This window comes from Benincasa hispida, chromosome 6 (assembly GCF_027475165.1).
Source record: "Benincasa hispida cultivar pf3 chromosome 6, pf3_genome.v1.1, whole genome shotgun sequence".
Taxonomy (NCBI): Eukaryota; Viridiplantae; Streptophyta; class Magnoliopsida; order Cucurbitales; family Cucurbitaceae; genus Benincasa; species Benincasa hispida.
Genome location: NC_143483.1, coordinates 46,872,117 through 46,899,324, shown reverse-complemented (window position 1 = coordinate 46,899,324; position 27,208 = coordinate 46,872,117). Strand labels below are relative to the sequence as shown.

Here is a 27,208-nt window from a genome sequence, read left to right as displayed (position 1 = left end):
TAGATGTGACTTTAATCTTTAGGATGTGTTGATTATAAGATAGTTTAAGATGACTTTACCCATAATCAAAGCTAAGTAGGTTAGTTTAAATATTTATTGGACACTTTTATCTTTTTTGCTTTAATCGGCGTGATTGTTTCAACAATTTACCTGTATTTTGACTTATCCAGGGAGACTTTTCATTAATAATAAATACAATATCACTTACACCTCTAGGTCCTTTTTATCTATTGGTTTGGATATTTCTTTTCTTTTTTTTAGTATAACAATTACAAGAATTGGTGGTCAAATCTTTGACTTCAAGAGATGGAATATATGCGGCTGAACTAAACTCGTTTTACCACTGGGTATTCTTATTAGTGAACGGTGATAAAAAAATCTATTACAATAAATAGATGAGGCAAATATACTCCATAGTGTACAACATTTTAGTTTGATATTATGGCAGTTTAGCAACAACAGACAATTAAAGATAATATTTTGACTAGAAATTTAAAGTGAAATTGTCAAAAATAGCATTCTCAACTTTCCATCTTTTAACTAGCAAGCTTTTTGAAAAGTCATTAAACTAGTTTTCTCAATGGATCTCAGACGAGATCGACCACCGAGATTTAGTTTAAAAAATCACTTTTTTTTAACTTAGATTATTTTGGCCCTTTTCAACCTTTGGGCCTTTCTCAGTAAGAGATTAATCACCAAGATTCTAGTTTTTTTTTTTCCAAATATCTATTCAAATCTTATACCAAATCTTATATATTTTCAAATTTTCTCCAAATTCTAAATTCGGTTATCTTTATTATATTCAATTCTTTACCGATTAGATTTTTGGATGGATGGATGAATACATTTTGATTTTTAAATTTTGGGAAAGATTAAATTTTGTAAAAAAAAAATAAAATAATAAATAAGATATAGAAAATATATAAAATCTCGGTATTAATCTCCCGATAATTCATCGATCTCGGTGTTAATCTGTTCGAGATTCATATCGAAGTTTTATATATTTTCCATACTTTACCTTTTTTTTTTTTCAAAAATTTAATCTTCCCATAAATTTAAAAATCAAAAGTGAGATCCATCTAAAAAATTCATTTGAATAATAGGTAAATTAATTTGAAAATTAAAAAAAATCTCATTTGAATAATATTTGGTAAAGATAATCGAATTTGGGAAAGATTTGAAAATATCATATTTGGTATAAGATTTAGGAAGATCACATAATATTTTGGAAAATTTACTCGAAAGTCGATGTAATATTAAGAAAGACCCAAAAGGCTAAAACTATCAATAAGTTAAAAAAAACTAATTTTTTTAATTAAATCTCAGAGGTCGATCTTGTCCGAGATGGATCGAGAAAAATGGGTCAAAATTAATCCAATAATAACATCCATTTGAATTTTTATTACCATTTAAAAGTTAGTTAAATTACATGAAGTTTGAGGTTTGTTAAACGTTACAGATTTAGTCCCAGAACCTTTAAATTTTTTTAAATTCCCAAATTTACTAGATACATAATTGAAAGTATATGATTCCATTAGACATAATCTATTAGACCCCGTTTGATAATAATTTTAATTAAGCCTATTTCTTCATCATTTCTTACATTAATTTACATCTTTGTTGAGTACAATAGTTAAATTTTTAGTAAAATTCCAAAACAAAACGAGCTACTTTTTAGTTTTCAAACTTTGACTTAGCTTTTTAAACAATTGGTAAAAAGTAGATAAAAAAATAAAAAAATTGAAGTGAAAGTAATGTCCATAAACTTAATTTTTAAAAATAAAATAATTATTAAATGAGATATTAATTTTTAACAATTCTTAAATTTGTTCAATATTCGTTAGACATTTAGTAACATATTAACATATTAGACACTAGTGAAAGTATAAAGGACTAGTAATTTAACCTTACAATTTTTATTCCAATTTGAGTCGAGATTTGATAAGACATTACGGTGCATTAATAGCCTCAACTTTATGACATCTCACACAATTCACAAACAAAAATTTCAATGAACACCACAAGTTTCATCATTAAAAACAGATCCTTGGGCCCTATGAGATGAGAAGTTAACAGTAAACAGAAAATAGAAAACTAGGAAATGAAGCAAGATAAGGCAATAGGATGCTACAAGAAATCACAATGATTGAGATTGTTTGTTGAAGCAGCCCCATGTGAGCATCTGAAAAAACCTACCTTCGACTTGTGGGAAGCAAAGCATAAGAGTAAGAAATGTCTAGGAAAGTTGGTCACTTCAGTTGTGTATGAGAAGAAAGAAACAAATACTTTTTTAACTTCTTCCCACTTCCCTCCTTTCATAAGGTAGACAACTATAAGCTGTAGAAAGTAGGTGTTTGCGCCTCTCAACCTCGGTTCGTCCCTAAAGATCGAAATCAACAATATCGATTTAGATATCTCTTCTCATGAGTATCTCGATTTCAAATACACTGCATGATCATAGTCGTGGTTTTGAGAGATCAGATGAGGTCCCCCTCTCCTAGAACATCGATTCGACCTCAAAAATCAAAATCAAGAACATCGAGTTAGATATCACTCCCACAAATGTTCCAACATCAAATGTTGTAGAGAATCATGTTTTGATCGAGTGAGCTCAATCAACCAAGGTACCTCTAAAAAAATTGAGTTCACCAAGAAAGATCAAATTCAACGACATTGGTCCAGATCTCCCTCTCCTTCACGACACAAATTTTCCAACATGAAATGTCGTAGAGAATTATGTTTTAATTGAGTGAGCTCGATCAATTGAGGTACCCCTAGAAAAAACCAAGTTCATCAAGAAAGATCAAAATCAACCGCATGTGTTCAAATCTCCCTCTCCTCCACAACATGAATTTCCAACATCAATGTCATAGATAATCAAGTTTTGATCAAATGAGCTCGATCAATCATGGAACCCCTAGAAAAATCGAGTACACTAGGAAAGATCAAAATCAACCAAATTGGTTCATATCTCCCTCTCCACCACAAGTTTTATTTTTGACACAAAAAGGATCAAATTGTGGTCCTATAAGATCTATTAAGGTATATGCAAAGTGACCCTGAAGCTAAACATGTAAAAACAATCAAAGTCAAATGTTTCCATCACTCACCCACCACCTATCTCTTTCTCCTTTATGCTAATATCAAGGAAACAGCATGGCCCCAGAGAGATTAGGAACAAAATCCACTGGGGTTAATTCATGGGAACATGACATATCCAAATCCACTTCAACTCTATTGCCAATTATTTTAACGGAGTTTCCTAATTCAGGCAAAACAAAATCAAACTCCTAACTTTTGTCAAAAGTTTACCTTTATCCCCACAACCCTTTTTGAAACAAAAGAAATTTACTTTTGTTTCAAACATAAAAATATTCCAGTGGCAACAAGAACTTTGTAATGTTTGGATATTTAGAGATATGCCCTCCTAGAAAATTTTCCTTCAACAAAAACAAATTAACAGTGTGGACCCTACTTTATAAAATAATACATCTACTGATGATATGATTCAATAATAATAAGGGGAACATGTACTAGGGCAATCCTAGAAGATTTCCATACACCCTCACCTTCCCAAGGGTATAGTTCAAACCAATCCCCTAATAATGTTAAACTGTTGTCTCCCAGAGTTGTTCCTAGGGTGGCCAGCAAAACCTCCCCGTGGATTACGGGACGAGTATGAACATAGTATATAAGGAGAGTAAGGTCTCTATTACCGGTGTTTTTAAAGTTCAAGGCACAATAAAGTGCAATAATCTTTTGGAGCTCAATGTAAGGAGCAAGAAAAAATCCCAACTTTTTTTTTTGTGTCGCACTATATATAAAAGTATTATAGAAAGACTCGGCATAGTTGAAATAGAAATTTGAAAAGAAAAAAACAAACCCCAAACACAAGAAATTTTGTATTTAGGCTTAGTAAATTTGATTTTTTAGTTAATAAAGAATGAAAAACCCTAATTATTACTATCTTTTAAAAATGATGAAAAAGCTCCAAGGCCAAGGTCTTTGAGCCTTAGGACTTCTTAAAAGGTGCAAGCCTAATTTGTACCTTACTTTGTGAGCCTCACCTATACAAGACGAGGCACTAGACCTGCACTTTGTAAAACACTGGCCGTTACCTGTATAAGCGAAAATTAAAAAGAAAAAAGGGAAAGAAAATTACCTTAATTCTCTTCCAAGCATCCAGGTGGCAAAAGAGGTTGGCTGGGCCACAGAAGATAAGAATAGCACCAAGAGAACATAAAGTTATCTCTCGCTATTTGTCTGTAAATGAGTCATCCCTTATGGATCCGTAGGTTAACATGGGGCCATTTTCTGCTGCCCTCACACAACAATGTCCCATCAACATGTGAGCCATAGCCATATAATTGATCTCATTTCTCACTAACCAAAATCAGCATTCTCTCTCATCATCATCAATCATCATCACTTTTTAGTTTAGGGTTTCAACTTTCAACACAACCTCCATAAAAAGTCACTAATAAATCATTCATCATTGCATAACCATAATAAAATGTAAACAGATTCAAACACATTACAATCTTTCTTTCTTTCTTTCTTTCTTTTTCTTGGATGCACTTATATTTCTTGGCTAAAGTGGAAAAGGTAGTAAGAAATCTAAGAGGTTGTTCCCGTGTTGTTTTTAGACATGGCTTCTTACACAATGATGGCTATGGAGGTTAGGACTTAGAGACATTTGGAAATATTCTCCATAGTCTAGGGTCACAATTGAAAATTTTAAGAATCTAAAATCCTTGTTGTCTCTTGGATCTGGCATTTGGGTGGGTGGAACCTCTTTGGAGATCAGTAAGGGTGGGCCATGAGCATAATGCAAGGAGTGTATTCTTTGATACCCAAGTTATTTAAAGGAAAAAAAACAAGGATTCTAACTTTTTAGAACAAAACTCAATAAAATATATTTGGAATATTTTTTTTTTTTAGACTTCCTTTCTTTTAATCTGGATAACATCTCTCTTGAAAGTTCCTCTGTCCTGTTTTAGAAATTAGAATAACTAAAAACGTTTCCAAAGTTATGGATTTCTTTACTGGTTATTTCATCATAGTTCTGAAAAGAGAAAATCCATAAGTCAGAGGAAAAGGCTACAGAAATTGAACAGATCAAACCCATTTGAGAAACATTTGTTTAAAAGCTGTTAGCACAAATGAAGTTGTTCTTACTTTCATTATCATAAACTTCCACAAGGTATAGCTAACCTAAGACACAGATTCATGGGGGAAAATGAGAGTAGATATAGATAATAAGCTTAGCTGACTGAAACAGTGCATCAGAAGAGAGGGTATATATTACAATGCTGAAATGAACAGTAATTTAACACAAAAGCCATATTGGGGAGTTAAAAAAGAAACGCCCCATTAATTTCTAGATTCTACAGAGACCCTCTTTGAGATTGGGTCTCAGGAACTTAGCTCTTTTGGATGGAAAAAAGAGGATCAAATCAATAACAAGAATACATTAATATAATCATCATCTTAGCATAGAGCAAGTTTAAAGAAAAGGAAAAATTGCTATACAATTTTCTTTGAAATGGAAAAAGCTAGCTATATCTTATTGATCATATTTATCCTTTTTTTTCCTTTTTTTTTTTTTTTTACCTGGAAGAGACAGAGTTCAAGGCTCTTGCAAAGCCATTCATAGCTCCATAGCCCTTTGAGCTGAACCCCAAGCAGCCAAGCAAGCCTTGTCTGTAAGGCAAGAATGTCTTCTTCCTCAACTCCTCTGCTTGTGCTCTGTTTTTTGTGTAGTGCAGCTCATGAGGCGACGGGGGAATCCGCCGTTTCCCGACGCCGTTCGTAGGTTTCCCGGCTGCCGGTTTCTTCGCCGGAACTTGCCCACTTCCCCCTTTTACCTTCTGTGCTGATGGTTTCATAGCCTTTTGCTTTGTTGAAGATGAAGTGGAAGAAGTGGCAGTGGATGCTGCTTGATTTGTTGTTGGTTTTTTCTCTTTTGCTGAAGAAAAAGAAATGTTGGACCAAAATTTGTGATTACTGCTTCTTCCTTCACTTTTGCTTCTGTATAGAAAATCCTTCAAAAAAACCCATCTCTTCGAGTTTCTTCCTGCTGATGAAGATCTTGATGATGAAGCCGAAACTGAAGGAGTCGTCGTTTCTGAACTCATAAACCCTTCTTCTTCACTCTTCTTCATCGTTTTCCCTTCTCCTGAATCGTTCTCAAGAAACCCCTCTGTATTCAAATCTTCATCGTCATTTTCAGTCCATTCCACCGGCGTATTTCTCAACGGCGACATAGATCTGGTTCTCCGTCGGAGAGATTTATCCCGAAGCCGCAGATCTCTCCCTCTTACATACCCTACAATTTCACCCCCTTCATCGTCTTCATCTTCTCCTTCCAGATCCAACAACGGCGCCAAAACCTGCGGCTGCTCCAAGTGAGTCGAGAGTTTCATCGGTCGGATCTTTCCGTTCAAAAACAACTCATCCGCCGAGCTCATAGACCCGACTGAACCCGAGCCATTTGACCCAAACCTCCCGGAAAACTCAAACTCGAACGAAAACGAATGGCTGTCCTTCGACGACGTAAACTGAGCAGAGGAGTTTGAGGGTTTAGTTATGGCGAAATGCATAGGACTAGCCGGAGCACTGTAATAGAATCCACCGACGGGGCCACGTCCGGGGCTCGATGGAGCACTAACATAAGGAGTGGAACAGGCACTATCGACGTCTTCAAATACAGATTGTGGCTCATGAGCACCGTGAGGTCCGCCACTAATGGGTTCTTGAAGCTCGGTTTTGATATCTGAATCCAAACTTTCGCCGCCATTGTTGCTGGTTTGGAGCTCCATTGCTCTGTTCATCAGTTCTACACCAAATGGAGAAGAAGAAGAAGAAGCAGCTCTGAGAAACGAAGGAGCGTTGTTGCAAACTTAATAATTTCGGGATGGGTTTACGAAATAGCCCTTGAAGTTCTCGTTTATTACACGAACTGCCATTATTATTTGATGCTTTTTCTAAAACACCCCTAGATCTCTGTCCTTTTTCTTTTTATATTTGTTGATTTAAATGGAATAAATCATTATTAAATTGACAAAAATGTATTTTGCTTTTATTAATTTGTGGTGTGAGTATCAACATATAAATAGAAAAATATTAATTCCTTACATGTAAAGGGAAGGTCCTATTTATTATTTGATATGACATTTTTTCATTGGCCTTTTTATATTTTATTTTCACGATAAAATTCGATTTTCTAAAACATTTTGGTTGAGAATACATACATGTTTTATAATAGTTTAGTTATATTTATGTTGTCATTTTGATTTTATTGTCAATCATATGTTATTGTGTAGTTTATTTACTAATAGTAAGATGCGATACTTTGTGATTGATAATTTAGCATGTGTAATTAGATAAAATAATGATTATCATTCCAAAAGTCAATGATTCGATTATTTATACCGTAATTATCAAACATTAAAAAAATAATATTTATGTTAAATTAAAAAAGTATTCTAATTGTCATTTGTTTTTAATTATATTTTTAAAAGAATTACAATTCTATCTTTAAATTGTCATAAACATTTCCAATTTATCCTTGGACTATTTATACGATCAAAAGTTTTTTTTAGAAATTCAGATAGTCAAATCTTCGAATATAGATGTTTGTATATTTAAATAATCATGTTTATTTTGTATGATTTTTGTATGGGAATATTTTAAGATAGATGCATTATTCCAACAATACCCTTATCCATCTTCAAATAATTTATATAACATTTTTGTCTTATACTATTTAATCTCCTATTTTTATCCAAATGTTATATTAATTTAATGATATTTTTGTAAAACAAGTTCATTTATATTACTTTTAGATTTTTCAAATATTGGATGGTTACAATTAGAAAAATTAAATTAAAAAAACATACTTTAGACTTCAATGGAAAAATAAATTGAGTTACGTATTATATAATTTAAATGAAGTTTATTTGATAGGTAAATGAAACATGTAAGTATAGTTAATTTCACAGTGTTGTTCATCAAGAAACAACTCATTGGCTTTAATTATAAAATAAGGGCATCCTTGTTTTTCAAAAAAATTATTTTTATGTAATTATATATACATATAACAGTTAGAAATAGACTTTGAAAGTGTTTCAAAAGTTTTTTTTGTGTAGTTGTCAAATATTTAAATTTCTTTAAAATAACTTATTTTCAAAGTTAACATTTGAAAAGTTAAACCAAACACACATTAAAAGATGATTGATAATTAAAAAATGTTTAAAGAAATTTTATGTAAAAAGAAAGAACGGCAAAAATATCAAGACACGAAACTCTCTAACATAGAAATCTTATGAACTCATGTATCAACCAGACATCAAAAGGTCCCAAATTATTCTTAATTACTTTAATTAGAATAATAATTTTAAAAAACCACATCCTCTTTTTAAAAGTATTCTTCAACTTATTTTTTAATTAAAAAATGGTATATAATTCCTTAAAATAAAAAATATGCCAAGAATCTTTTAAATCTATTCTAAAAAATTTAATGGCTAAAAAGATACATTTTGTAAATTCAGAAATCAAACACATATATTCAAAATTCGGAGACTAATAAAATACATTTGAAAATTCAAAAATTAAAAAAAAAATTATATTCTTCAAAACTCGGAGATTAAAAAGTTGATTTCTTAAATATATATATATAATTTTTCAATTAACTGCTAGATTGACTCATCCAACATTAAGCTATAGAATAAATAAACACCAAAATCAAATGTCATCTAAGTCTAAACCAAACAAATCAACAAAAATCAATTATCAAACTAATCAAAATCGACGAAACTTATCTAACCCAAACCAATAAGCTAGTATTCGATTTAATTTTCATTAAAAAAATTGAAAATATCAATTAGTATAGATTAAATCAATCCGATGTTATCATTCGTTTTAATTCGCAATTTCGTACAACTAAACTTTAAGAATTAAAATAGAGGACTTAAAAGTAAAACAAAATTTTTTAAACCCTAAATGGTAGTTAAGATGGGGAAAATGTAGACAGTAATGAGGACCAAAATGAAATATTGAAGAGTTAAGGGAAAAGCACATAGGATTCTAGGCTTTGAGTAAAAAGGAGATTCGCCGCAGCTGAGGCTCGGAGTCCGAACCTAAAGACACACATTTCAATCAATAATGAATGATGAAACCCATCAATGTTTTGATTAAATTAATGAGATTAATCAGAATAAGGAATTAATGTAATCTAAAAACTGCATGTTAGTTAGCAGAATTCACACTCCCTTTTTTCTTTTAATCTTTTAATCTTTTAATCTTTTTTTTTTTTTTATCTTTTTTCTTTTTTTGCTCTCTTCCCAATAAAAGGAGAATATTGGCACCATTTTTTGGGTTAGAAAATCCAAAAGAAAAAAAAAATTGATTTGTTATTTGTATATCATATATTTGGATTAGGCTAAATTATATAAATTATTATTAAAATTTTATTTCTTTTTTAAATATTGTCTTTAAAACATTCAAAAGTAAGAGTAAAAATTTCGGTAGAATGTGGAGAAAAGTTGGAACTTAGAAGGATGTGTAGCAATGATTTAGAATAAAATTTTGGCTCGTCACATCATTTCATATCTAACTTTTATTTGACATTTTAATGAATTTCTATTCCTATAATAGTTTTAAAACGTTTATGAAATATCATGAGTAATATTATAACTATATGAGTAACACAATATTTTTTTTTTTAAATAAAACAAAGTTTAAAGTTATTTTTATAATTAAACTATTTGAATTATATAGGCCAAATATCATGTATCACAAACTCTTAATTAGATTGTAATTATGCTATTAGATGTTGAAAAAGTATTATATAAACCATTGAACTTTGAAATAAACTCCATTAAAGAAATTTTTGTTTTTGAAATAAGAGTATGTTTTGTTTTATTTTTCCAGTGTTTAATTTTGAAAATGAATCATTTAAAAAAAAAATTGAAGTATTTAACAACTATTCAAAAAGTTTTTGAAATACTTTTAAAATATATATTAAATAGTTTTTATCAAAATAATTTAAATAAAAATGACTTTTAAAAAAATATTTTTTTTATATATAATCAATCCAAACATGCCCCAAAATTCACTTAACAATTAGCGAAAATTTGTAAAAATATATGTGACATCATTTACGATCCAGTTTTCTCTATAAAAGACTTAAGATTTAAATTTTAAAATAAATTTTAAAAGTGTTTCAAAAACTATTTTAAGTTATTATCAAATATTTCAATTTTTTTTAAAATTATTTATTTTCAAAATTAAACACTTAAAAACTTAAACTAAACACGTCCTAAATTTAAATGTTTCAATTTTTACACGAGATCTAGCGTCAATTTTCATTATCATTTTAACATAAAACACTCTTAAAGGTTTTTCGAAATAGTTTGAGATTAGATGAAGTTAAACTTGAAGTGTAGAAATATAATTGAAATCAACTCTAAAGTTCAAAGGTGTTTTATATAATTTAACCAATTATACATGATTGGTTTAAATCTTGTTTCAGTTTTACGTGGTTTAAGCATCAATTTATTTTAGTTTAAATGCTTGTTGAGTTATCATTTTGAAAGTATAGAAACTGAATCTTTATTATTTGTTTGCTTATACTTAGATTTGTGGTATTACCTCAAGAATTCAAGTTTACGTGTGACATGAATTTTCTAAATACTACACCTTAAGTTCGTCAATTTGATAAATGAAATAGACTCGTGTTTATAAAAATTTATCTTTTTTTATTACATATTGATTTTTATAAATCACAAACCTACATGCTAAATACATAGAGATGTCTATTTTTTTATGAGGCTCCACCCTTAACGAGATGAGAATCCTCATTTCGGGGGGAAATAAAGGAGGGAGTGAAGAAAGAAAACTCTTCCCTCCTCACAAATCAAACAACGATGGGGATAGAGAATGCATTATCAATTCTCATCCCTCTTACCTGCGCCATTTCTTAAACTTATTAGTTGTTTTAGATAATTGAACAACTTAATATGAAATTTTATTTTAGAAGAATTAACCATTTAAAAGAAGATTCATAAGAAAGTAACCTTTAAATGAGTATTCACAGTAGAAAATCAACTATTTAATTAATTTTTTTCTTTAAAAAATTATTTATTCATTAAAAATCAAAAGAAAAATTAAACCAAAAAATTTTGCGAAGATAGAGACGGAAAAGCCATCTCCATCTCTCCTCACTCCGTAGATATCTCTTGAAACACATATTATACATACCCTACTATGTACTATAATTCGTGTTTTTGTACCATCCAAATACATGTTATTTACTCTAATATTTTCCAACTCTATGATTTTTTAAATTGTTAATCATTCATTCTATTTATGGTTTGCTATTCTAAAAATTGAAGGTTAAATCTCCCATTCTACAATCCACTCTATTTTAGTCTTTTTTTTTTCTATCTCAACCAAAAAAGACATGCATTTATCACAAATTTTATATTATTAATGTTGCAACTAAACTTTGTGGCATTAAATATACCTAAATTTTAAGCTACATATTAAAGTCTTAACATAGTATATATATAGATTGGATTGAGTAGATTTTTTAGACTAGTCCAAAATTTCGGATCAGTCAAATAATCGACTCAAAAGACTCGAATATAACTTCCAACTCAATCCAACCAAACTTTAAATTTAAGCAATATGTAATGTCTATATTTACTTTGTAATGGTTGTATTTGACTTTAACAAACGTGTTTAATTCCAAATCAAAATTATGTCAACTAAAGGGAAAATAGTGATATAGAAAGTTATATACGTGGCTACCATTTCGACAGTTTTTTTAATATATAAAAAATTAAATACATACTATAAATATGGTCAATTTCATGGTTAAATTTGTTTTTTAAAAAAATTACACGACTTTAGTCTCTAATAAGTACCTAGTGTTTTAATTTTATATCTAATAAATTCTTGAATTATTTTAATTTTGTGTCTAATAAATTCTGGTAAAAGTTACATCTTTAAGAATTGACTGGATTATTCAATATGAATTTAAACTTTATCTTCAATTGTTTCTGAAATTTTTCATTTTATGTAGTCGATCGATGAATTTAAAAATATTTCAAAGTTTAGATCTATATTTGTAAATTTAGAAATTTATCATTAATTAACTACAAGTCTCAAAGTTTATAAACTGAATTTATAATTTAACTTAATTTAATTATTAAAAATAAAAAGTCAAAACTTTTTTCTTTATCTCCTAACAATCGAGCGGTGAGAATTGAAATTTTACTCTTGATGGGAAGTTTACTATTTATAAATTCTGATTATAATATAGATTGGAATCCGATCTTCGAATATAATAAAATAACCAAAAAAAGAAAACAAAGAAAAGAAAAAAACAACTAGGCTATAAAATATTATTTGATTTAAAAGAATATAGGATCAAATATAATATAATACATGTGAATTGATGTTTTTGAAATTTAATTAAATTCATAATCAGACCAAAGTGATTTCATTTATTGACATTAATTATAAATTCATAATACATTGATGTATAATGAAAGATTTGAAAGTCAACATCATATCCTACATGGTTAATTTTCACTTTAAATTACACAACATTGATCAAGAGAATATACTCAAATACACAAACAAAGTAAAGATTGATATGAAAATTTTCAGGAAATTGAGAATTTAGAGGGAAAAAAAGGGAAGTATTCCCTTTATTTTTCTATTGATTGTTAAAATAAATATTACAAAATACATGTCTTTTAATTCTTTGAACTTTCATACATGTTTTAGTTTAGTTTTGAAAGTTAGACATTATATTGCCATATGTTAATCTCTTAACTTAGTTTTAAGAGAACATTTCAAATCAATATAATTATTTCTTTTAATATTTTAAGAAAAAAACTCGACTAAGAAATATTTCGAGTCGTTTTATCTATCAATAAATCTCTCTATATATAACTAACGAGTCTAGTTCAACTAGCTAAGATATATACCCTTAAATAAAGTATTTAAAGATTAAATACGTAAAATTTAGTTTCTAAAGTAAAAGTTGACGACTAAAATAGACACTACTACAGATTTGCGACCATGGTGTATTTCAGTGTAGTCTATAGTATGTACCATGGTTAACGTTAGCCATGGTCTATATTATACACCACGTCTAACGTCAACCATGGTCTTTATGGTCATAGACCATGACTGCCGTTAATTGTGATCTATAGTATAGACCACGACTTATATTAACCGTGGTCATTATTGATAAAACTAACTAATAAGCCACACAAAAAAATAGTCTTAGTCTATCACTACATACTATAGTTGACATTGGTTGTGTTGTAAACCAATAATTCATCCAAATTATATCAATTAAATGAAATCCTCAATACACGAATAAGTTCAACTTTAATCAACTAAAATCCAATCAAATTATATACATAAATGAAAGATAAGAATACAATAACTTAAAAAAACACTAAACCTATTGAGCAAACTAAAACAATTATATATAATTTTTTACATAAAAGTATTTTAATTTGAAAAAATTATTCCCACTCATTGTATACTTCAGCAATCTTAACCTAAGCACGTGACCTTCTTTTCAGCTCGATAAATTGAATGAAAAGGAACAAAAGATAAATGTTAGAATATAGAACTTTAAAAAATCTCATAATTACTCTCATATTCCCAACCACGATCATGGAATTTAAGACTAGAGTGCTCACATTAAACTTTAATTTTACCTTTTGAAGTGTCTTCAAGTTAACATTTCTAAATAAACTTTCAATTTAAAGTAAAAACTTATATGAACTATCAACATACACCATGCCACTAGAAATTTTAAGATTAAATATTGAAGCCTTAAGAGTGATTCGGTGAATTGTTATTGTATGTTGCAAATATGATAATTAATTATTTTAGTCCTCAAAATAACTAAAAGTTACAATATCTAACTCTAACTATAAGACAAATAAACATCATGACAAATTATTATATTATGATAATGAATCGACAAAATCTTTGAAATAAAAAAAGTTACAATATTCTAATTCTAACTAAAAGAAAAATTAACATCATAACAAGTTATTATATTAGGATAAAGAAGAAATTTTCCCGTCTTTAGAGACAAAAATGAAGTTTTCTTATAATGAGACAACAAAACAACCAAATTCAGAAATATGTTTAGGATATTTAATTATTTTTCAATTTATGGCTATTAAAAAAGACACTTAAAAAATAAATAAGAATGTATACTAAATATTATTGGCATGTTTCAACAAAAAAAAAGTTGAACAATTAGACCCAACAATTAGAAATTAAAAATCAATTTAAACAACTATGAGAGGAAGCAAGAATGTAATGAAGAAATATTGAGACAAACCCGAGCAAAGTGGATTGATGTTGAATGACTATTATGTTACTTGATAGATAAATTGGAGAATTGAGAGATTGTTAATCCAGCTATCACAAACAATGTTAATCAACATTAAACTCCAAAAGGCTAAAGAGATTTATTAGATGACATTCTAACTAGACGAGTTTCTAATTCAATAGAGTAGTAGACAAAGATAATGGTTCCAAATTCCGTGGTGGTAGTTTTAATCAACATATAAAAATACCTATTTTTAGTATAAAAAATGGGTTGAACAATGGTAATACCAAAGCCACCATCACTTTGTTTTTTTGTTTTTTGTTTTTTTTTTGTTTTTTTACAAGTAATGAGATTTTTTTAAAGAGAAAAAATTTCAACTATTTGAAAATATGAATCACTATTTGAACCAATAAATTTAATTTTAGTCTCACATAAATTTATCACTTAGAGAACCTTTTATTTTTATGGTGCAAATGTTGATTTCCAACTCCAGTATCTTTTAAATATAATTTTAAGATATATATTCAACACGGTATTAACAAATTATTTTAAAGTAAAATAATACAAACAATACAATCTAACCACAAATTACAATTCATATTCTTTGTGGTAGAAAGTTAATATTAGACTTTCTGTGATTGATGATAGTATAGTCTCTAATTGGTTTTTAGATCATAATTTTTATTGATCGTGGTGTAAAATTAATTTTTACACCACAATTTTTATTGGTTGTAGTGTATAGTTAGTTTAACACCTGGTTTTGTTGACCATAGCGTAAAATTAATTTTTACAACATGTTTTTTATATTTGTAGTGTATAATAAGTTTTTAAACTATGATTTTTATTAACTATGGTGTATTGTTATTTTCACACTATGATTTTTATTCAATGTGATGCAAAGTTAATTATTACACCATAATTTTTATTGGCCGTGGTATAAAGTTGATTTTTTACACTAGTTTTTTTACATTTTTACACAATGATTTTTTTTTACTATGATACAAATTTAATCATTACACCATAATTTTTATTAATCATGGTGCAAAGTTAATTTTTACACCATGGTTTTTTCTTTGACCATGGTGCAAAGTTACATTTTATACCATGATTTTTTCATCGTGGTGCAAAATTAATTTTTATACCATAGCTTTTACTAACCGTGGTGCAAAGTTAACTTTTACACCATGGTTTTTATTGATCGTGATGCAAAGTTAATTTTTACATCATGGTTTTTATTGACTGTGGTGCAAAGTTAATTTTTACACCATAGTTTTTACTGACTGCGATGCGAAGTTAATTTTTACACCATGATTTTTACTGATCATGGTGCAAAGTTAATTTTTTACACCATTGTTTTCAAAACTCCATAGTCTATAACATATTTTTAAACCATAGTTTTTAATTTGTGTGGTCTCTAAATAGGTGTATTCATTTTAGACCATAGTTAGTTCAATCTCTACAATATTAAACCATAGTTTTTTAAAAAACCATAATCTTATTTCTAAATAAAAGTATAGTGTATATTGAATTTTGTAGTAGTGAGAATAACCGTGAGAGTATATATATAGACTAAGATGTTATTTAAACATAAAATAAAAGATTTAAAAAGTTTAAACATGTTAAGTGAATTATAGAAAATTACATTTTTGGTCAATAAACTTTAGTTTTGGTTGCATTTAGGTTTCTGAATTTTCAAACTCAACAATTTTAACAAAGTTCCCCTTTATTTATTATTATTATTATTATTATTATTATTTTATTTTTTTGAGAAAAATGAAATAGTAGGGGAAATCCCTTTTATTTTTCAGGATCAAAAAGTATATTTTTTCCAATATTTTATTAAAATAAAACACACACAAAAAAATGTAAAACATGTATTTAGCCTTTAGAAAGATTGAGGATGTGGTTTATTCATCTCCATCCTCTAAACAAAATTCAAGGAAAATGGGCTTGTTTGGTAGAATATTTAAGAACAATAGATACAATTTTTTTTATTAGTTTTCAGGTGTGTTTAAAATACATTTTCAAGTGTTTAAATAAAAAAATAAGTCATTTTGAAAAAAAAAAAAGTAAGAGTTTGCCAACCATTCAAAATTATTTTTTAAGTGTATTTTAATACAGTTTTATCATAAGTACTTAAATGAAAATAAGTTTTTTTATAAACATTTTTTTCTTAAGTCAATTCTAATCCTTCATCTTTTCACATAGAACTTTCTACATTAATAATCTAATTAAATAGGCTAAATTATAAAAATGACTCAAATCCACCATTTTTTTCATGAATGACCTAATGGATTACAATATTACATACAAATAAAATCCAAAAGTCCATAATACCCCTATTAATTTCTGACCATTTAAAAAAAAATACACCAACATGAAAATGATGTGCATTAAATTGGTTTTTTTCAAAATTGTTTATTTTTCCCACTCCTCCTTAATTACCCTTATTTTTTTTTCTCTCCCTCACCATCATCTATGGCACCTTTCCCTTCTTCTCTACAATTTTTGTTCGTTTCAAATATATAAGAGTTTATTTCAAATAATAATTTATGCCCAAATATATCGTGTTAGCATTATTATTATTTAATATGAAGCATATATTTTCAGAATAATTAAATATATGTGTGTATATATGATAAATTATATAGAATATATATCTCAATAGAAATAAGATTAAAATTAAAACATAGAGTATATAATAGTACTTGTTCTAAATATATTTTAAATAACTTCGATCATATATATTTTAATTATATACCTCGTATATATATATAAAAAATGAAACACAAATAAAAATAAAGATTTGTAACCATAATTCTACATCAAATGTGTAGTCCACGAAAATCGAAGATTCTAAATTTTAAGTTAAAATCTGAATCTATATAAAAAAAAGGAAAAAGTATATATTTGTAATTTGCAAATATATACATGTGTGTACGTGACAAAGTATGTGGAATATATATCTTAATATAAACGAGACTAAAATTAAAATATGCAATATATAATATTCCTACAAGAAAATAGGTTTCTACCAACACCACTATTATCGATGCTACAAAAAGCGTCGGCATAGATCATATATCCCGACACTAATATGGGTGTCGGCACAGGTCATATATCTCGACGCTAATATGAGTGTTGACATATATAGTCTTTTTCAACGCCGTTTTAGACCGACGTTGGGAAAAATTAACTATTCGATGCTCGTGTTAAGGCATTGGGATAGGTAGCTTGAAAAGCGTAACCATCAAGACTATCGCAACACTCGTTTAAAACAGCGTCGGGATAGCCTTCCTTTCCCGATGCCATATTGGCCCGTTGGGAAATAAAGTCTTTCCGACACCGCATTTAGGCGTTGGGAAAAGCCACATTTAACCGCTCGTTCTCCTGTTGCTCCTCACGCCGTCGTGTGCTGTCTTAAGGGGTTTTTTTACCCCTTTTAGGATTTATGTTTGATTTATTGAAATTTTTCTTGAAATTTGTTTAAACTTTTGTATGTCAAAGTTTTAAATATAGGAGAAGATTATGTTTATTTCATTTGAATTTAATTTTTGGGTTAATCTGTTTGAAATTTATTAAAAAATTGCATGTACAAGTTTTAAACTAAGAAAACATATGGGTTTATTTTGCTTCAAATTTAGTATTTGGTTTTTTTCTTAGGTTTATTTGTTTTAAGTTTGGATTGAGGGCAAACTTTGTTTGTTGGATTAAGGGAAAACTTGTTTATTGGATGGAGGGACAACTTAAACTTGTTTGTTGAATTAGATTATTTTGTTTAAATCTAATCTTTGGGTTAAATGGTTAAATTTTGTTAAAACCTTGTTTGTTGAATAGGTTTATTTGGTTTAAATTTAGTGGTATGTTTGCTTAGGTTTATTTATTTTAAGTTCGGATTGAAGGCTAACTTTGCTTGTTGGATCAAGGGAAAACTTGATTGTTGGATTGAGGAGAAACTTGCTTGTTAAATGTGTTGATAATAATGAGTCAAACTTAGATTGTTGAAGGTTCTAAACAAATTAGAGAAATAAGTAAGTTAGATTGTTGAAGGTTCTAAATAAATTAGAGAAACAAGTCATTAACATGAAATTTTGCTTGTTCCATTTATTTGTCTTGAAATAATTGATTATGTGATGGTTTAGTTTGTTTGGACCTTGATATGTTTTCAAATAAAGTATATATAACTCTTTTAACTTGTGAATATGTGTTTGTTTTTAATTTTTCTCTACTTCAAAGCATCAATTCTTTATTAAATCACTAACAAACTTGATTAATTTGTTTTCAAGTAAATAAATAAATAAATAAATATTACTTAGGAATATGTTTGATTTTAGTTTTGATTATGATTATGCAGCTTATTGAATGCTAGCCAAAATAAGTATGAACAAGATTTAGAAGGCTTAAATGATCAAGCAATTTATGAACTCACAAGGAAGAAGGCCAAAATGGGTATGAACTAAAAGAGTATTTTTTTTTTCTTTCTTTTTATTTTTATTTTTTTTAAAAAAGTAGATGCATAAGAGTTAGTTTTGAGAATTATGTTGTTATCTTGCAATTATGGTAGCAACTAAAATTATTTGTATGATGCAATAGAATATTATTTGTTTTTGTTATGATTTTGAATGTGGTGGCTAGAATAAAGTTGGTATGCTTTGATTTATGTTGCTATTTTACAGTTATGGTAGCAATTATAATTATTTGTATAATGCAATAGAATGTTCTTTGTAATTGTTATGGTTTTGAATGTAGGGACTAGAATAATGTTGTTATCTGGATATAAGGTAAGAATTGTTTTTGAATGTCAGGGTGAGATGTGTTGTTGTTTTGAATGTGAGTTGACGTTGTGAGTTAATAATTTTTGTGATGTGGTTTTGAATGTTGAGTTGAGAATTGAGAGTGTTGGATTTTTATGTTATTGTTTTTTTGAATATGTGTTAAATAAATGTTAAGTAATGATTTTGTGACGTCATTATTGTTCTAAATATGAGTTGAGAATTCTGAGTTAAGAATTTTTGTGTTGTTATTGTTATTTTGCATGTGTTAACGATGTGAGTAGATAACTTTTGTGTTGTTGTTGTTGTTTTGAATGTTGAATTCAGAAGTGTGAGTTAATAATGTTTGTATTATTCTTGTTGTTTTGAATATGCGTTGAGAAATGTGACTTAATGATTTTTGTGTTGTTTCGAATGTGTTGTTTTGACTGAATGAATGTGTTTAATTATAATTTAAACTTTGTTTTTTAAGGAGGCACAGTATGTCTGTGACGTTGTAGCCGAACAAAGAGTCAATGCTATGTTTATTAAATTTGAGTGTGTTTTTGTTAAAAAAAAAAAAATCAAGACTCATGTGTTTTGATACTTTTAGTTAATATATATTTATTTTGTTTTAGAACCAAGTTGTAAGGATATTTATGAGTATTTAAATGAAATTTGGTTGTTTTTTCTTTTTAAATGTTTTGATTTATACAAAATATTTATATATTCTATCAAGATATTCAACTACAATTGAAGCTAAAACGAATAAACTGTTTTTAATTTTTTTTTTTAAAATGAAAGCCAATACTGATGCTTAATTGGTGCCGACAAAAGTCATCTATCCCGATATCATATGTACAATGCCGGCAAAAGTTTAATGCATATAAAAATAGCATATCCTGACGCATATATATGGCATCGAGAAAGCTCGTTGTCAACGCCTAGACATGGCGTTGGCATAGAGGAACTTTGCCAACGCTCTAAATTTGGCATAAGCAAAACCAGATCATGGACATCCAGTTACCTTGCATTAGCATAGACTGTCTATGCCAACACCTATGAAAAAAAGCATTGGGATAAGGTCTCCCGATGGACCTATCCTGACGATTTTTGCCAAAGCTAAAAAAGTGTCGACAAGAGCTTTTGCTGGCGCTTAGGAGGGCTATCCCGATGCTTTTTTGGCATCGAAAAAGGGTATTTTTTTTTTTTTTGTAGTGTATAACAACCTTAAATTTGTACAAGTTCAGAATATATTTAGAATAAATCTCGTATATGTTTGAAATAAATCTCATGTATATACATAACAAACGAAATATAGATGAAAATAAATATTTGTAATAATAATGCTGCATTAATTATGTAAAAGAAAAATTTGTGACAAATTTATAATTAATTGGAAAAAAAATCCAAAAACTCCTAAAATCAAGAAAATGATATAAACTGAATTTAATAAATTCTAAATTCGATTTGAATTTTTTAAAATATTTTAATTATAAAATAAAATTTTAATAGGTGAAGAATGTATTATAAAATAATGCAAACATTTTTCTAAAATTAAAGAATATATACCATATTAATTAGTGAATCAAATAAAAAAAAATCATTAAATCAAGATATACAATTAATGATGACATATAATGAAACTAATTATTTTTTAAAAAAATCTCCAAATGATTATTACCAAAATCGTTTCAAATTATTTTTAATACTTTAATTACAAAATAATATGAACATTTAATAGGAGAGAAAGTGTATTATAAGGTTAAAATTGTCCAAAGAAATCCAGAAAATTTGTTATGGAATATAATTGAAGCTTAAAACATTTGTAAAATATTACTTGTTTTTATAAATTTTTCTTTCACATATGTGTTTGGTATCAGATTAAAAAATTTGATTATAATTAAAACCATCTTTATTTAGAAATTTGATTATGATTTAAACCATCTTTTTAAATTTATTTGATATTTATATTTATAAATCATAAAATACTAAATATTAGATCGACAACCTATTATTAATTAATTTATAATATTTTTATGCCAATATTTTTCTATAATTATTAATTTGTAATATAACATAATTTGTAATTCATTACCTAATACATATTTCATTTTTTATACAATTCAACATGAAATATTGTATGTCTAATGGTTTTTATCTTTATTAAATATAAAAAATATATATCTTTTAGAATTTGCGTTGTTTGGATCATATAGTTTTCAAAAATAATGTCAGAAACAAAGTTCAAATTTGCTGAATTCAACTATTCAGAATGCATGAAATATAATCCAGTTTGATTTCAAACCAAACAGACCCTAAAATTCCCCATCTCCCACCTCTGAGTTTGAAGAAAATGACAACCCTACAATTTTCCTACAGTGAGTGAGTATTGGAAATTTTCATAAAAGGAAATATTGTGATAAAAAAAGACAATGTTAATGAGATGGAAAGTACTTGAAATCAAATATCAGAGCTTCCTCTGCAATATTTGTCTGGCAATCCATTAGTACCACCACTAGCAGCTCTACACTACAGTAAGGACAATCAGTATGACAAGTTTTCTTTTCCAAGAAGGAAAAAAAGAAAAAAAAAATCATAAGAGAGACTCACCATCTGACCACTTTACATCATCAATAAGTTATGTCTGCAACCAAAAAAAAAAAAAAAAAGAAAGAAAGGAAGGATTAAGCATCTCCCCCGATGATCAGCAAATCACTGACCAATTCATCAACTAAAGAAGTTAATATCCCTCTCTCAATCAAAAGCCCCTCTTCAGATGCTTCTTGATCAAAGTTGAGCCATTTCCCATGTTGGGTGCTCATATCCTTGTCCACAAGTTCATCTACCATCCATTCTTCCATACATTTCCAACTCTCTATCTCTTTCCATAACTCTTCTGTCAAACAATCATTTTCAAACAGTTTTGTCCATGGAACCCAAGTTTTGGAACTTCCAACTACTACTTGTTTGAGCTTTAGTTCCAAACACTCGTTCACACAGTCGAACAGAACCTTCCGTTCGAGCTTGAAATATTCCGGTTTGTCACTGTCCTTGATGTTTTCTTCAGTCTCCAGATTATTGTAGAGACTAGGAGCAATCACCATTGGGGCAACACCTAATGTAAAGTTTTCAAATGCTAGCTCAGCTTTGCTTATGACATCCCTCACATACTGCAGTTCCCAGTCATCTGATCTATGCATATTGTAGTTTATTGGACTTGTAATTGTAGGTGACAGAGTTCCAAACTTATCTCCCTCATCAATGCTCGATCCGGAGTCAAATACCGGTGTCTCGCCAAGCATTCTTGGGTAGAGATTTGTTGGGTCTAACTTGATTTTATCACCATGTTGAACTGAAGACAACCCAAAAAAAAGGGTCAATACCAGCAGAATTTCGTAAACTAGGACAACCTGGCTGGTGATTTCATACCATTAAATGTATGAGAGATTAAATTAATATGTTGACCATGAAATCCACCAAATGGTTAAAGAGGGAACAACCATAACATGGTAGCTACTTTGAATAATTTTTCCTATGTTCCCATCAGTATGATGCAAATTTCCAATATCATGGTTAAGTGATGCTAACAAAATAATAAATAAATAACTCTAGAAACTAATTTCAACTCTCCATTTACATTGTGATTCCAGAGTCCCTTCTTGTAGTTGGATCCTGTTTTTGTGGGCCAGTTTCTTTATGCCTGTGTATTCTTTCATTTTTTCCTAACTCTTCGTTTTGTATGGTTGAGATCTTGTTTTTCTTCTTGTTGCTTTTATTAATGCAGTTTTCCTGATAAACTTTGCAGTGAAATTTGTTTGTGACACTAACTTTCAGAGGATGCACTTCACATAACTCAAAAAATCCCCAAAGAAAGAGGGAGGGAGAGATTTACCATGGATGCTATTTCCATCGTCCGGGGAAAATTCATACTCAACTGAAGATCCACTCATGGTAACTGTTTCAGTGTTGTTGCTATCCTCAGGTTCTTTCATTTCTTTTACTCCCTGAAACTGGAAGAGTTTAGTATATAGAAAAAGGTTTTGAAAAACAGTGGATAATTCATAACTCAAATGACTAAGAATCAATTTTCAGTACGAGGACCATAATGAAGATAACAACAGCTGAAAAGCCTGAAAGATGCAATACCTGCTGCCATTTATCGACAATCAGTTTGTTGCTATCAGTTGACAAGTGGTCACAATCATGGGGGCTATCTGAATATCTGCAATTTATGCCAGTCTCTTTTCTGGCACATTCTGAAGTGGAAGAAACGTTTTGTGAATTGGCCTCAGAACAAGCAAAAATGCCCTCCCTGGCCATGTATGATTGAGAGGACTGGACCCTACATGTTAATTCCTGAAGTTTCCGCTCCAACAGAACACTTAATGCATCACCATTTATGACGTTTAAATTGGGTGAAAATGATGATAGATTCTGCAAATAATCGTTCTCACTACACGAGTCAAAGACCAAGCTGTGGTTAATTTTCACATCCTCGTCTGAGTGAGGTTCAGATATAGACTTCTTCAGTGGGGATGTAAATGTAAAAGAAACAATGTCCATTCCCAGCTTTCTGTTTTCATCACAGTTTGTTGAACCATCAACGGCAATATTATATTTGACAGATCTCTCGCCGTTGTGGATCAAAGCATTCGATACAGAACCACCTTCACTATTAACATCCTGACTGATGGATCTTTTCTTCCGTGAGGCAGCATTTTTCTTGGAAGATACAAAATCTTTTTTAACATCAGTTTCTCTCGTGCGTGTGATTTTAGATTCAACTTCAGAGTTCATAGCAACCTTATTTACAGTTTTCCTAGAACCTAGGTGACAATTACCAGACTGTGTCCTTTTGACAGGCTGATTCAAGACTGAAGGTTTTGAAGGCAATTTTTCTTTGTTGGGTACAGAATTCTGCTTCTGATTGTTTTGTTCAAGAATATTGTTATTCCTCTTCATGGTTCTCTTCTGCATAGTTTTCTGCATGTTGGGCTGGCTCTTGAAAAGTTGGCTTGATTTTACTTCATTATGCTCTTTCCTATCCATTGAACTCCTGTCACTACAAGAAGTTGAGTCCCCTCTATTCTGAAGATTGCCTCTTGCTTGAACTGCAAGGGAAACTGGTCTTCCTTTATCTTTTGAAGTGTTCGAGTTACTTCTATCACCTCCTGTTGATTCTGTCCTTGACACTAGAAGATGTTCTGATCCATTATAATTCCGTTCACTACCCGCCTTTCCTTTTCTATACTTGCCAATGTAATTTTCTGTTGATTTTTCGATCCCTGATGAGTTGCGTGCAGTTTCCAATTTCTCTTTCAAATCCCGGATTCTCAAGGGCATTGAGGAATTAGTAATAGATGTCATTTTACTCTTCACGGGTTTCCTTGGACTTGCCTCAATTATCTTGGTAGCTGCCTCCATTAGGTATCCTGTGTTCATCGTTGGAGTAAACCCAGGGCTCTTGATAGGAGACAACAACTTGTGATGAGTTATAGGTATAGATTTAGCAGACTTGGGAGGCAATACTTCAGTTTGAAATCTCTCAATCGGACTTTTCGGTACTTTATGCGACCTAAAATCTAAGAGATTCCCAGAAAACCTCTCCAGTTTGTTAGGCATATCGATATATTCCAAAGAATGACCATTCCATACTCCATTACTGCTATCATGATGAGATGCCCTCACGGAGCGGGATTCTATGAACGGGGTAGAACAAGGCCCAGGTACATTAGAAGGTAATGAATCTAACCCCATAAGTCTAGCAACTACACTGGGGACTCGGCCCCCGCATTTTTCTTCACTGGTTTTGGTCAAAGAAAAATCCCAATCACCATTTAATTTATAACTAGAACTTGCTCCATCTTCACTTGCCTCTAACTGCAGATAGAGAATCATTCAATAAAGAGGGTAACGCAAATGAAAGCAGAAGAAAAAATGCATGTCAAGGGCAGTTCTCACCTCAAAGAGCTGTGACTTTGACAAGTTGTCCATATTTTCTTTTCCTTGCTTCAATCCTTTGTTGGCAAAACAGGAGGATCAAAATATTAAATAAACAAACTGCCATGCTCAAAAGTAAAAAGTTTCTTTAACACTCGTTTGATTCATTCCAATATAAGGATAAAGCAAGCACAGAACCCTGAAATAGCACAAGCCAAAAAGCATTATGTACCAGATAACTCATTACTGCTTGAGAACAGCCTCTTCCTAGATTTTCCGTTCCAATCAAATAAGTTAAGAAAGCCTCCTTTTGAGCGTTTCTTCTCAACCTCCATCTTCTGATCAACAAAAGGCCTGGATAGCAGCCATTATTTTCACAACAGGGAAAACAAAAACAGAACCCATAACCAGAAATTTCTCAAAAATTATCTCACACATTATCCCAACTGCACAATCAAACAGCAAAGGAGATTGAACCAATACTCAGCTATTTAAACAGTTAAAAACATGAAGAATAAGAAGAAGAGAGAACAAGCAACAGCTATAAACTTCGACATTTTCTTGTTCCATTCCAATGAGCCTTCCACAAAACCCTAATTTTACAACTAGAGAGGTAAGGCTAGGGATATCTAAGTCTTCCACCAATCAAAGAACCATTTAGCTTCATAATAAAAGCAACCCAAATTAGCCAAAGTAAAAACAAATGAGAAACTACCAGTAAATAACAGAACTAGTAAGCATTGCAGTTCATCAAAATATGTCATCGCCATTCTAATATAAATTTCACCAAAAATCCACAATCTACGAAACCAGATTATCCAGACCTAAATTGTTCATCACTCAATCCATGAAGAAAATCACCAATCCGTTACTCTTTGAAATTACAAACAGAACCAAAAACTCAGCCATTATAATGGAAACTAAACACATACCTCTCAACAAACAGATCCCATTTCCAAACCGCGAGTTTGCGATAAAAAACGGGGAGAACTGATCAAAGAGAGCATAAAACACAGATCTAAGAAAAAGGGTACAAAAAATGAGCAAAAGGGGGTTAGGGAAAGAAGAAAAAAGGGTGAGAAATGAAGATCGGCAGTAGTGAAGCAGGAGAGACGAAAGAGAAAGCAAAAGACAGGTTGCTAGATGGAGCATTTAAAAATGGCAGAATGAGAGAGAGAAAGAGAAGCTTAAAAACCGGTGTTTGAGGTGGAAAAATTTAAGGAATTGAAGGCTCCTCCCCTGTTCTCTTTCTCTGCCCTCTCTGAAGTTCTCACTTGAATGCTAATCTGTCTCTCTCTACTTTCTCTCTCTACTGCCATGTGAGAAGCAGGGAAGGTTTTGTGCTTTGGCCCATATTGCACACCAAACTTCGAGGTGGGTCCCACTTAGTCAATTTTTTTCTTTTTTTTGAAATACTATTTTTAGAGTTTCTTCTACTTGAAACTTATATTCTCAAATCTCCATTTTGTGATGTTCACTAAATCTTAATTTCAGTCTCTACCGCTAACTTATGGTTAATTTTCTCAAAAGAAAGCCTTATATTTGTATTTTGACTATATATTTTAATAAGATATTCATATATATTGTATGAAATTATTATTATTATTATTTAGGGTTGTTCCAGGCAAAGGCCCAAAGCTCACGAGATGGTTCAAGTTCAAGGAAAACTGGGAGACGACATGGGAAAATGGTCGTCTCAAAAGGGAAAAGTTAAAGCTTCGGGTTCCAGACCAACCAATTGAGTCAGTGAATATATCGATTAGAAAGTGACCAAGTCACGCTCAATTTGACACTTTGTAATCTCGAGCATCACAAACTATACCCTAACATCGTTAGAATTATGTATAACGACAAGTGAGTGTTGTGATCAAAAGGGCATTATAAATAGCATTGTTCAATAATGCTAAAGGAAAAGAGTTAGTAATCTCTTGAAGAGAGCTTTGATCTTACTTTGAGACATTTTCTATACAAACTTAGAAATCAAAATGTGATAGGCTCCACACCACATTAGTGCAAAGAACTTACGCAAGTCAACTCGAAAAGTGAGATCAAACCAAGAGAAGCAAGTCGACCAAGCCCACAAGAGACTTACAAGACAAATGCATGCAAGTTTTTCATACAATAAATTATTATTTCT

At 29.9% G+C, this 27,208-nt stretch overlaps 2 protein-coding genes across 8 annotated transcripts; both read right to left on the bottom strand.

The window, feature by feature from the left end:
- Positions 1 to 2,025: 2,025 nt before the first annotated feature.
- On the bottom strand, positions 2,026 to 6,869 carry LOC120079416 (stress response NST1-like protein (DUF1645)). Of its 4 annotated transcripts, none has more exons than XR_016530020.1 (3): positions 5,614 to 6,869; positions 2,629 to 4,317; positions 2,026 to 2,515 (listed from the first exon to the last, which is right to left on the bottom strand). XR_016530020.1 is itself a non-coding variant. In XM_090314501.1 (2 exons), the coding sequence occupies exons 1-2, from the start codon at positions 6,831 to 6,833 to the stop codon at positions 4,275 to 4,277; spliced, it is 1,263 nt and encodes a 420-aa protein (XP_090170627.1). In that variant the 5' UTR covers positions 6,834 to 6,869; the 3' UTR covers positions 2,026 to 4,274. The 4 variants fall into 4 exon arrangements, 2 of the variants coding, with proteins under 2 accessions (XP_090170627.1, XP_090170628.1); XR_016530019.1 differs by having other exon boundaries at positions 2,026 to 2,774; positions 4,163 to 4,317; XM_090314501.1 differs by having other exon boundaries at positions 2,026 to 4,317.
- Positions 6,870 to 21,582: 14,713 nt separating this feature from the next.
- TRM6 (serine-rich adhesin for platelets-like protein) lies at positions 21,583 to 26,399 on the bottom strand. Of its 4 annotated transcripts, none has more exons than XM_039034449.2 (6): positions 26,004 to 26,399; positions 25,304 to 25,425; positions 25,093 to 25,148; positions 23,278 to 25,011; positions 23,024 to 23,141; positions 21,583 to 22,483 (listed from the first exon to the last, which is right to left on the bottom strand). In XM_039034449.2, the coding sequence occupies exons 2-6, from the start codon at positions 25,404 to 25,406 to the stop codon at positions 21,816 to 21,818; spliced, it is 2,679 nt and encodes an 892-aa protein (XP_038890377.1). In that variant the 5' UTR covers positions 25,407 to 25,425; positions 26,004 to 26,399; the 3' UTR covers positions 21,583 to 21,815. The 4 variants fall into 4 exon arrangements, with proteins under 4 accessions (XP_038890377.1, XP_038890380.1, XP_090170795.1 ...); XM_039034452.2 differs by having other exon boundaries at positions 23,024 to 23,135; XM_090314669.1 differs by having other exon boundaries at positions 23,024 to 23,135; positions 25,304 to 25,409.
- Between the last annotated feature and the right edge of the window lie 809 nt (positions 26,400 to 27,208).